Source organism: Sebastes fasciatus, chromosome 7, assembly GCF_043250625.1.
Source record: "Sebastes fasciatus isolate fSebFas1 chromosome 7, fSebFas1.pri, whole genome shotgun sequence".
Taxonomy (NCBI): domain Eukaryota; kingdom Metazoa; phylum Chordata; class Actinopteri; order Perciformes; family Sebastidae; genus Sebastes; species Sebastes fasciatus.
In genome coordinates, this window is record NC_133801.1 from 17567701 (window position 1) to 17579818 (window position 12118).

Genomic DNA, 12118 nt, shown 5'->3' on the forward strand with positions numbered 1-12118 from the left:
TCCCTCCTGTGAGTCGTCTTGTGGCTCCGCCACAGCCAGAGAGGTCGAAGCCTCCGGGTTTCCTCTTCCCATTTCCTGGGGAAGTCAGAGCCACTTCCTTCTATTCAGCCAGACACAGAGGCTTTTAAAGATGGTCGAACACTAACGCACAAAACTCGCCACACACACTAGTGGGGACTCGTACAAATGTGAACACACACCCCTGATGTTCAACTTTTTCCCAGAAATCTATTGTTAACAGTCTTCCAGGACATGATGAAGAACGCCTTCATCCTCCTTATAAGTCTTGAAAGTCAGTACAAAGAAGATCACTTTGAGCTCCTGCTTTCATTCAACAGCAGCATCGTCTGGTGCACAATGCCATTATAATGATAATATTGTGTCTTTTTTCCTTGAAATCATTTCAATTTCCGATACAATTCGTTTGTTTAATGGATTTTATTGAATCTTGAAATCTCAATATCACAGAAAATCCACAATTGTTTTTATCACATTTCATCAATAAAATTCACTCACATGGAAATTGACATCTTGAATCTGTTTTGTCTGCAAAAACATGCTTACAAAAATAAACAGTATTTTAGGAAAACATGGTCTGATTGGAAGGTCACACATTGTCTCTCAACAAACACCCCACTGGTCTGTCGTTGTCTGAGTAGTGTTATGGTCAGACATTTAGAGGGAACAGAGTGAATGTGGTTACTGTATGGTAACTTGTCAGTTAATAGTGTCGGAACTAAAAAACAACAACGTGCCATTTCTCATTTCCACAAGGAAGCTCATGGCTTCCTTTCAAAGTAAAATAAACAATCTGCAGAGGCTGGTAACACCAGCCAGAACACATGTGCGTACACACACATATGCACATTTATGGCACCAGCATCAAACACACACCGGCCAAAGGCTTTGACTCTGAAAATTAATAAAATATATTTTTAACAATACAAGCGGTAAATTAAGGCTTAAGGGGTTTTAAAAAGCACTCACTGCTGGAAGAGACTGGTAACATGTCTGGTAATATGAATGGTAAAAGTGCTTCAAATCATGAAAAATACACGAGTAAACACATGGCTTACAAATTCCCCTAGTGAGGTAAAAGTTACATTTGTGGTAAAATCTTGATTGTTAGTTATTAAATGAACCAACTCCCTCTTGTGGAACAGAGGTGCACTTAATAAACTCATTATTACTGGAGGGCAGAATATACACCTTTGTAATGTCTTTGGTTTTTGATAAAAATACGTGAGGATCTATATAAATCTCTGCATAATAACCTACTTTTCACTTTCCTCAATGAAGTGAAGGTTAACATGATTGTCGTATTAATCATACAAAAGTATCTTTTTTGTGGTGAGGTAAAAAGTATCCCTCTTAATACTGCGATACACTGTACCAAATAGTACTATTATATATACTATATGTACTTATTTATCACTTGACTTCCATGGGGAAATAAGGAGGCAAGAGTGAAATGAACAAAAGGGGAAATGAACGTACTTATGATCAAAATGAAGCACAAAAAGTTTGTTTAGAAACACTTTCTCTTTCCTCACGCTCACATAGTGCTTCTGTGTTCTACACACTGGGGCTGCGTTCAAATGTCAGTTACAAGCTGAGGAAGAAGTCGTGTCATGAACTCTGTGGTCGGTACTGGGCTCAGGGGGGACGGTCGCTACCCCGTCTCATTGGTGGCCTCTGAGTCTCCGATGATCTCCCAGGTGGAGGCGGAGTTGCTCATGTGGGTGGGGCTCCGTCCGCTGCCCGACCGCGTCAGGAAGCCAAAGCTGCAGCCGAGAGAGTAGAAAAAAGACAGGCCTGAGGTCAGATGTGTAGTCGGGGATTACAGCTAAATATAGTCCAGGATTGACGAAAGACAGTGACAGCGTCAGCAGAGAGAGAGATGAAACCAATGTTTTGATTCACAGATGTCTGTGGTGTTGTTATCACTCTTGCTTTGCATTAAATGAAGGTTTAATGATGGTGCTTCAGTTATTAGAATTTAGGTGATGATTCTTCTTCATAAATGCTCCCTACTTGTTTCTCTTTGGAGACTCTGGGCATAAAAAAAAATATTTTTTTATGTTTCTTATTTAATTTCAGATTATCAGTAGCAGAAGTGACGACGCAAAACAGATGCATTAGACTAGTTGTCTAATAAAGCCAAAAAGCTCCATAACACATAGTGACTGAGCTGAATTTTCAGTTCTGACCAGACAGGAATTGTCAAACACATTCTTCACTTAATCAAATTCTCAGTCAAGAGGCCCAGACTTAACGGTACTTTCCCAAAGTTGCTGGGTGAATACGATTTTCTTTCCCTGCCAGTTAGCTCCTGGTAATACCCAGTCCCTATTCTTCATCAGTTAAAGCGGGTTAACATCCTCTATCTCAACATGTGCACCTTTCTGAGAAGACAGACTTAAAATCTATTTTGTTGATTTGCGGAATTACTACGTGGTAAATGAACTCTAAATTACAATTTAACATATTACTAAAATAAAACATTGCAAGAGCTTAACTTAGTCCTAAGTAAGGCAGCATGCTTCAGTTGGTAAAAAGCCTAAACTTCAGACAACTCCCTCCCATGCTTCAAGCAAATGGCATTAAGATAATCCTGAGCTTTGCTGTCAGGAGAAATCCTCTGTGTCTGAGTCAGTCTGATCTCTGTGTCAAAAGTACACATTTACTAGCTAAATTAAATATTTGATGAGGAGCTCTTATTTGGACAAATCACAGAAGCACACTGTGTGCACAACATGTGCTTGTGTGTTTTGTTTCAGGTCACGTCAGTTGTTTTTCTATGGTTTAATCAACACTGTAAAGCTAGACATGCAAGGAAATGATATTCTCTCAAAGCAAAAAAGAGGACATCATCTCTGATGTTTTGTTTAGGTGGAAGTTGTACTCACAGGTTCCGAATGCGTGACTCGGCTGGTTTGTCAGTGCCGTCGACTTCAGTGCCGTCTACTTCTGTCTGCCCAAACAGAGAACTCCTCTCCTCCTCGTCACTGGCAAGAAGAAACAAAACAGTGATAAAAACATTCTCTTCTACACCGGCCCGTTGATGTGGATATGATGATGATGACGTGTGTTGAATGTGTTTAAGAGAGACCTGCTGTCGCATTGGTTCACAGGAATGCCAAGCATCTTCGCCTTAATGACCTTCCTCTTTTTTCTGATTGCAGATCGGACGGCTTCTAACAGGAAACCAGGACACCTCTCCTCGTTCAGAATCTCCCTGCAGAAACACACAATCACTTTCATGTAAAATCGCTGGGAAACTATATCACCCACATCCCCAACAGTCAATGCATCTGCGTTCAAACATGTTCAACTCAAAGACATGTCCACACATACGGCAGACTCACCTCTGATAGTAGTTGAGCTCCTCCTGCACCAGGAAGAGGTTGGTTTTGAGCTCGTTCCTCTCAAAAATGATTTCACGCACCTCCTTCTTGGTGAAGCACGGCCGGTCGGGATCCTTCGGATCGACTGCCGACTTTTTCTTAGACTCGCGAGCTGTTTTGCTCAGACTGGACTGATGGGAGAACAGAGAGATATCAGGTCATACAGACTACAAAAAATGACCTCAAACTACAGTCAACAACAAAGTCTTGAGCTCGTTGCAGGAGGAAAGACATGCTGGTATTGGTTTTGGTTGGAGTAGTGTTGAAAGCAGCTGTTATTTCATTACAAGCTTTATATTGACATTATAAATCTTCAGCTCTTGTCAAGAAAATTTTAGAACGAGCGAAGCAGCAGAATTAGTTAATTGTCCAGATACATTTTGACCTGCAGCTCAGTAAATGTTGATTTTTAATATCATAAATAAATGTAAAAGCATCTCTGAATTCGAGAAGCAAACACACTTTAATACACGTGAGCAGTAGACTCATACATAAAATAAAGGAAGCATGAATGAAGTATGTATAAAGGTCGTGCATACAGGGCCGTTGCTGTTGGTTCTGTCCAGCTGCGTTTGGAGGTTTTCTATCTCTTTGGTTTTCTCCTTCAGGTCGGTCTCCATGTCGGCCTTCCTCTCCACGGTGCTTTTCAGCTGGGTCTGCAGCACATTCTGCTTGTGTCGCAGCTCTGCGTTCATCTTCATGAAGCGCTCCAACTGCTCCTGGAGCTGCACACACACACACACACACACACACACACACACACACACACACACACACACACACACACACACACACACACACACAGAGAGATTAACTACCATTTTTAATCATGAGCAGCAGCAAGTAGACCTACTAAGCAGGTTTAAAGTAAAACAGATAGTTTCCATATTTCCCACCATATAGTTAAAGCGAAAACTAACAAGCCAGGGCTGAACCAAAAACACAAGCTGTCTGCATCTAGCTAATAATAACAGCAGCAGTAGAGTGGGGGTGTAAATGTCTCCATGCGAGGGATTTGGACCAGAAGTCTGGAGGAAGGAGAGGGCAAGGAATGAAGCCATACAAGTGTAGCATTCATTTTAAGGATGACAAAAAATGCAAGGCATCCATTTGAGCAAACAGAGAAACTAGTTCAGCTGACCATGAGCTGTTTCAAGTCAAATGACTGGGAGTAAAAAGCAAAAGCATCAACAAACACACACCCAGTTATGGCTGCTATTTAAATCACGTGGCATACATGCCTCAACACACATACAGACATGTGCAAACACAACACACACACACAACACACACACAGTGGCTGCGTGGGGGTGAAAGCTCTGCCCAGACTTGTGTTACGTGCAGCTTAATCCTAAACCAGTAACTATGTGGATAATCTTTGCACGTTCCCCGACACACTTCCTGATGTCTCACATTACTGATGTATTATTGTTTTTATGAGAAAGCCAGCATGCCTTTAAGGAAACCGACCTTTGTAGCTACAGCCATATAACCAATATTATAATAGTGTTTGTGTGTCCAAGTGTTTGTGGTTTCACGCCCTCCAGCAAAAAGACAACAGCTTTCTCTCTACTTTTCTCTTTAGCTTAGAAACCAGGTGACCAGCTGCCATCAATTAAAGGGCGGGTTCATTATTCATTTTTTATTTTTTTTAGGTTTTTATATCATTCTGTAGCTTCCCATTGGTGTTCCTTATGTATTCAAATCCGAACATTACAATTTGGGTCAAAGTATATATGTTTTAGCTTCAAAATACTATTTCCCCAAGTCCTGGTAAAAACTTTTTCCCCCGTTGACCTGACGTAGGTTTCTGCATGATGACGCTGATACATATGCAGTATATACACATCCTTATAGCGTGTTAAGGCTAAGTATTGTACTGCTGTGGATGCCATGGTAGTTCGGATCCGAAAGTCACACAAACAAACTAACCAATCGATGCGGCGGTAGACCGGCAACTCCTGTGTTCTGTGAGTTAAAATGACTGTTTTTGTGAATGGAGTCTGGTGGTTTTGAAGACAGCAATATAACGGCTTCAGTTCCCCGTCAGAAAGGGCTGTCGGATTGCGAAGTAAAGCGGAGAAAATATTCTAAATATAGCGTACACATAAACTGATATAGATTTTTTTTAGGTAACTAAAATACGTTTTTCTGCTGCTCCCGTCCACAGCCCTTTTCTGACGGGGAACTGAAGTTGTTATATCGCTCTCTTCAAAGCCACCAGACTACATTCACAAAAGCATAAATTTTACCTCGCAGATCGCGTGAGTATACATATAACCCCACTTCAAAAAATTCTAAACAACCCTTTCAGTTATTTCCAAACTTAGCACAGCTAACTTTGACTCAGCTAGTGCTAGCGTTCACATTATTCATAACCTTATTGATTGGCTTAAATTAGCTTAATTTGGTAACCTACGTCACTGCTTTTTGCAACAGCTGAGTGGGCTGAGAAGGCAGATTTAAATGATAAAAATGAGAGCAGCTGTGCATGAATGTGTTCATACGCAGAAGAATCGTCATAAACATTTGTGTTTGTGTCTCCTTACCGCCTCCGCCTCTTTGGAGATGGTGGTTATCTCCTGGACTTTTGCCCTCAGCTCATCTCTCTGCTTGTCCACCACCTCCTTCAGCTTCAGCATCACCTCTCGCTCCTGCCGCTGGACACGGTCTACACACATAAACACAAACATAGAAGGATTGGGTAAAGAAAGTAGTGGCCCTAAAACGGGCATCCTTTTAGTGAAACCAGACTGCTGGCTATGATTCTTATTATACATTTAAAGTAAGGATCATCAATTGATGAATAAGTAGTGTTATATCATGTACTGTAGTTAATTGATGGTTGATAAAGCCAGTTTAATGATCAGCAGCATTAAATAATATATCATGTAATTAACTTATCATGGGAAATGTAAGTAGAGTGATGATGCATGCATGCAGGGTATGGAAATATACTACAAAGCTGGACACTTTTGTTCCAGCCATTCCTACCATTTACATGGTGAAAAAATATGACCACAGTAATTCTGCAACTTCTGAGGAAATTAAAGCATGTCGACAGCGGTCAGAGTATAGTACAAATAAAATCAGTCCCTCCTCTCCTTCAAGAAAATGTGCAATAATTAACATGAAACAGGAGAAGTCAACACATAGCAGGTTATTACTACAAGCTAATCAAAGTGTTGTAGCAGTGACAGCAGATACTACACACAGTCTTGATATGTTTTACACAAGCAATCACATAAAAACACACATTATCTCTCGCTTGTTCCAAGTGTTTTCTAGCCTTGCAGATAGTTTTGGTTTTATGTGCCCAAGATTTGTGATATGCATCTCTAAAATTACAAAAGGTAAACAGAATTTATAGCTCTCGCATCAGTGAAAGAAAAAACATTTGGAACAATTTTTTCCCAGCGACAAAGTGCCAGTAAATTAGGATAATCCACAGAACTCACTGTGAGCAGTTTTCATAGGAATTATTTTTTTCACTAAAAAGAAAAACGGTTCACAGCGAGGTCTGTGGATTATCTAGAGTGACTTGTGTTTGGAAAGGCATTTTCAGATGCTTGCAAACATACCGCAAATAACATTCCACCCCTATTGTATCGGAGTGGAGGGAGAAATGTCTGACGTGGATATCTCAAAACTTGGGCAAACAAACCCAAAGCTATCACACAGATAGATGCCATTCATGGCAAGATGTTTTTGTTTGATTTAAGATTTTGATAATCTGAACCTTTAGACATACTGGTGCTGCAGCAAAAAAATAAGGTGTGCCTTTTACCGTAAACTATAGTCCCTTAAAATTAAATTCTTGTACATAATTTGAAATAATCTACAGCACATTCGAACTTCAAGTCAGCTGAGTGAAGCGTGGAAGCCTCGATTCAGTCACCTTAATCACATAAGACTAATGACCACATTCATCTGCCACATGGCCTCTTGTCAAATAAATCACATAAGTATTATGACATCATGTTTTTCCTGTAAGTACAAGAAAACAAGAGTCAGCAAAGCGACTCCACCCCCCTGCTCACATTACTGTGATGAACACAAGAGAAGAAGTATTGAATTACATTTTGTCTGTTTCACTTTGCCAACTATTAAAAAATAATTGATGTAGTAGAGCTTTATGTAAATTATGTGCACCAAAAAATTATTATTCAGCCAGTTAGCTTTATATTTATTTAAGCTTTTCTTACAAAATATTGATACAAAGTGAAAATATGATTATTTTGTGATTAAAGGAAGGAAAAACATTATAATAAACCTACTCTGCACATTTTTCATTCTATAATTTACTGTTAATTTCCTTCTGTGCTTTTTTAGTGCATCGGGTAAACACAGCCCTCCTCTGAGTCCTCTTCTACCTGTGACAACTTCTGCTGCTTCACCCACAAAATACCTGCACTATCAGCACTGCAACGACCAGTTCGACTGCTTTCAGCCTCAGTGCACATGACTGTTAACCCACTGCTTTGAATCTGCACGGTCATTGGTGGGGAAGCAGTTTCATGGAAATTAAGTACTCTTACATACATTTGCATTCTTGGACTGGAGTAGGAAATCTATGTAACGAAATCTACGTAACCAAATAGCCTTGAGGTTGATTTGCTCTTTTAGAGAAGAGCTAATGGCAACCCTGGGATGAGTCTTCGTATTCTCGGGATCATCGGGGCACTCACGCCAAATTCACATCCAATTCTCAAGCAATGAGGTATAAAAAGAATGCAAGATTGTTAACTAAAACGTATCATAACTCACACTAGGGATTGAGAGCCATCCTAAAAGCACCTAGGCCCACACATTTCTAGTTTTTATTGTCCAGTCAACTCTCACAAATGGAAGAAATCCCCATGATTCCATCAGGATTTATGAAAAGTTAATGTCGTTGCGTCTCCATTTTGGGGGGTGGGATTTAAACTGTCATTTGAGTACTATAAACAGTATGTAGTGTAGATCAGTGAAAGTATTTTGGAGACGATTTGTGAAGTAATTTAACAAACTGTCCAGATTTCAAAAACCCATATTACAACTTTAAAATCCTTGGACTTACCTTCCTGTGCATGGCTGCCCTTCAGGCTGCTCTGCAGCTCCTCCTTGTCCTCCTGCAGCTGCTGTACCTGGACCTGCAGCTCCTCACACCGCCTTCTCCACTGCTGCTCCTTCTGCTGCAGCTCCTGCTTGGGAGGATGGGAAACAGACAGTAAAACCATAACCTCAGATACGTCATACTAAACTTAAAAAAAACAAAAACAAGAGCTGATGTAATTGCCCTTTGTGCAGTTAAAATCCCTTGAGCATGTAGGAATTTGGCTTCAGCAAAATAGGTCGTGTCCAAACGGGTGTGTCATTACAGATGTTTTGTTAAAATGTTTCTAACACATCAACAGCAAATTCTGACTTTTAAGAACCACACATCTTCATTTACTTTCTAAGAAATGATTATGACAGCATTGTCTTGTGTACAGTGATCTCATACTACGGATTAAAGTGTTATGGGTTGGGTTCTTTGGTGTGTTATTAAACTATAACACTTATAGTACAAAAGCAGGCTCCGTCTGTGGAAGTACAGTACCAACTTCCCTCTGGCTTTCCTGTAACGTTACTCGTGTCACGGCAGCATTTTACTGTATGTTCTTTTTTTAATGTCCCATATGTACTCGTTCAAACTGCATGCATTTCACACTTTATAACACTGTAGCATGACATGCATGCCATGGAGAGTATTCAAGTAGAAGTAACACTTCATACTTTTACTCCATTGCAACTCAAAAATAGTAACCCATATTTGACACCCATATGACTGTTTGTTTACTGTGCAGAATTAGGTTTTAGCGTGATTAAGAACAAGCATGTGGCTGGATTAACCTGCTTGAGGGCCCCTGGGCAGCAATGAGCTACTAAGGTCCTGTTAACCCCTAATATCATACTATAGAGTGCATATTCACATTCAAAGTTACTGTAACTGAATTACTACAAACCATTTAAATGTCCCATATTGTAAAAAGTGAGATTTTCATGTCTTTAATATTATAAAGGGTTTAAGTGATATAAAATACTGTTAAACTATCAAAACGCTCAATATACGGAGAAATACACACAGCCATTATTTAGAAATCGTGCGTTTGAAACAAGCAGTTAGGATTTCTGTACATTTGTGATGTCACAAATATACAATATTTAGACCATTATACGGTTTTAAACGTAACATTCTAAATGTGTTCCAGTTTATTTCCTGTTGCAGTGCATGTAAAAAAACAGAGCGTTTCAGACAGAAGGTAAATACAGGTATATTCAGGCAGACAGTACGAGGAAAATAAAGTTTTTTTTTAACATTACAGCATGTTAACATGTTATAGTAGAAACACAAAATACAAGTATGAACCTGAAAATAAGCACGATATGGGACCTTTAAACCACTACCCAACATACAATATGCTTAATTAAAATAGTCAACGCTAAACACTAACTCATCAACTATTGTGTTTTTCAATATTGTTTTATAAATATTGTTGTACCACCTTTTATAATTAAAGCATGAGTAGTCTGCTTTAACTTTGATAAATAACAGCAAGTGAATTTAGGCTAGTGCTAATGTGCTACTTTTACATGATAAGTAAATGTCTGACTGCATGGCATTGATGATTAGCTAGCTAGCTACCTTCTTTATAGCTATATACATAACTTGGCTTTTCCCAAAAGTTTCTTATCTGGGAAACGTCTCTCAAAAGGACATTGTTTATGGACTTGTCATGGACAACAACAAAGATGACCTTCTGGTGAATAACATCCTCATTCTTGGAAAATTGTATTTGCACCAATCCAAGTATATGAAAGTGAAACCTATAGGTTTAATGTGTTTTATTCTGAGTTTCTTTCTCACATAATAGCCCTTAAAGTCATGAAAAACAAAAATGCATTGAAACTATAGCCCTTATTTTATTTTATTATTATTTTCATGTACAATTTTACATATTGTATCTGTTCTTGTTCTGTATGCACCTTGTCCTTTTACTCTAATGCAATGATCTATGAGCCATGTTGTTTGTAAATTTGAATTTTGAAATTTGTTAACCGTTATGCTAACAACGCAACTGTCATGCAGCGGTTGCCTTGACGACACAAGACGGTGGCAGGGCAATCAATATCAATTAGTCAGTTAACTTGACAGCCAAAGAAAGCACAATGTCAAAGCCCTAGTAGCCAATATATATATAAATACACTGAAGGAATGCATCTTTTCGCATTTGGGAGGCGTAGGTAATGTATTATATCTATTTATTTTTATTTATCCATGAGTAAAAGCTCATTGAGATTAAAAATCTCTTTTCCAAGAGTGTCCTTGCTAAGATAGGCAACAGCACAGCTACACGGTTACAGACATAAAACAAACATATTCAATTGAAAACGAAGACAAAGAGCAAATTACAGAATCATAAGGTATCAAAAAAACATTCATCAACATTCAAAACATCCATCTACAGCCAGATGTGCCTGTTTCCACATCTTTTAGAAGCACTTTAGAGACGTCCAGTGAGACCAGCTCTCCAAGTTTCAGGTCATTTTGTAGCTGATTCCAAGAAGAGGGAGCAGCATTGATGCATACTTGAAGCAGCATTGATGCATACTTGAAGCAGCATTGAAGCATACTTGACGGTAAACAATGTTGGGATGTATTGAATTACCTTTTTTACATTTTAATTTTAACATTTTCTTTACATGTCAGTCCTATAAGAAGGTGTCAGTTGGTTTCCACTTCTAGTTCATACCAGTTCATGCCACTAGACCCAAACAATACAAGCCGATTGTAAGTCTTCTAATGATATGTTAACGTGCCTATAAGTCCTGGGAGCGAAGACGGTAACTTCAGGTAATGTCCTGCTAACGTTAGTGGATCTTCTGCCCTGCCTGTCAAGGTAAGCTAAGCTAGCTCGATGTAACGTTGGTATAACACACACAGTTACAGGCTGTTTACAAGCTGCTGGGAGGATTAAAAGCTGCCATGTCTCTCACCCGTATGTCTTGTTTATCGCTGCCCTCATCGCTCTCCTTCACACCTCTCTTCTTCTGTAGCTGTATAGTCTCAAAGGTCTTGAGCAGCTCCTCTTCTCTCAGATTGTGAGCGTGGTTCCTCGACGCGAAGCTCTCCAGCAGCTCCAACACTTTCACTATCTTCGGCACCAGACCCACCACGCTCTCTTTGCCACAGCCGTCGATGAGTCTCTCCACCTCGGTGCCGATCAGCTTGGCTATCTCGTACACATCGTCCACAGTCAGAGCCGAGAAGCTCCTGGAGAAACAGCCCTCAACAACAACAGTGTGTTTGGTCTCCTCCGCGTGTACTTCAGGTGCCTCCATGTCCTGAGTCCCGTCACATGCTGTTTTATATCTGCTATCGAAACCGGCAGTGGCTCTAGTCACTGCGACATGACAACCAGCCATAAAACAACGCGATTATAAAGCTGCAAACTAGTGCAGGTGTAAAGTTTAAAGTGCAAGCCTGAACATGACTTAATGCTCTAACAACAACACGTCATGCATGTTTAATGTTTGCTCACATTAACTCAGCCTACTAAAAAAAAGAAACACAAGAACATGGAGTACTCCTCAGTGAACTATAGTACAAGGCTGGATAGCACTCATGCAGTCTACTAGCTGCAGGATCCTCCTACTTTTCTGTCCAATGTAATTCGAGTATATACACA

At 39.7% G+C, this 12118-nt stretch overlaps 1 protein-coding gene across 2 annotated transcripts; it reads right to left on the bottom strand.

Moving 5' to 3' along the window:
* Positions 1–423: 423 nt before the first annotated feature.
* On the bottom strand, positions 424–12067 carry rilp (Rab interacting lysosomal protein). 2 transcript variants are annotated; one of them, XM_074641923.1, is made up of 8 exons: positions 11427–12067; positions 8467–8593; positions 5957–6078; positions 3947–4132; positions 3369–3538; positions 3113–3238; positions 2910–3008; positions 424–1784 (listed from the first exon to the last, which is right to left on the bottom strand). In XM_074641923.1, exons 1-8 carry the CDS (start codon positions 11853–11855, stop codon positions 1673–1675), a joined length of 1371 nt encoding a protein of 456 aa, XP_074498024.1. In that variant the 5' UTR covers positions 11856–12067; the 3' UTR covers positions 424–1672. The 2 variants fall into 2 exon arrangements, with proteins under 2 accessions (XP_074498024.1, XP_074498023.1); XM_074641922.1 differs by having other exon boundaries at positions 8467–8590; positions 11427–12058.
* Positions 12068–12118: the final 51 nt, after the last annotated feature.

Bases quoted from the DNA above. Each gene is read 5' to 3' on its own strand.
- rilp (XM_074641923.1), bottom strand. From the start codon at position 11,855: ATGGCTGGTTGTCATGTCGCAGTGACTAGAGCCACTGCCGGTTTCGAT. The intron at 6,079-8,466 runs GTAAGTCCAAGG...TTATGTGTGTAG, and splicing joins GGGCAGCCATGCACAGGAAG to ACCGTGTCCAGCGGCAGGAG. The intron at 1,785-2,909 runs GTGAGTACAACT...TCTCGGCTGCAG, and splicing joins GAGTCACGCATTCGGAACCT to CTTTGGCTTCCTGACGCGGT.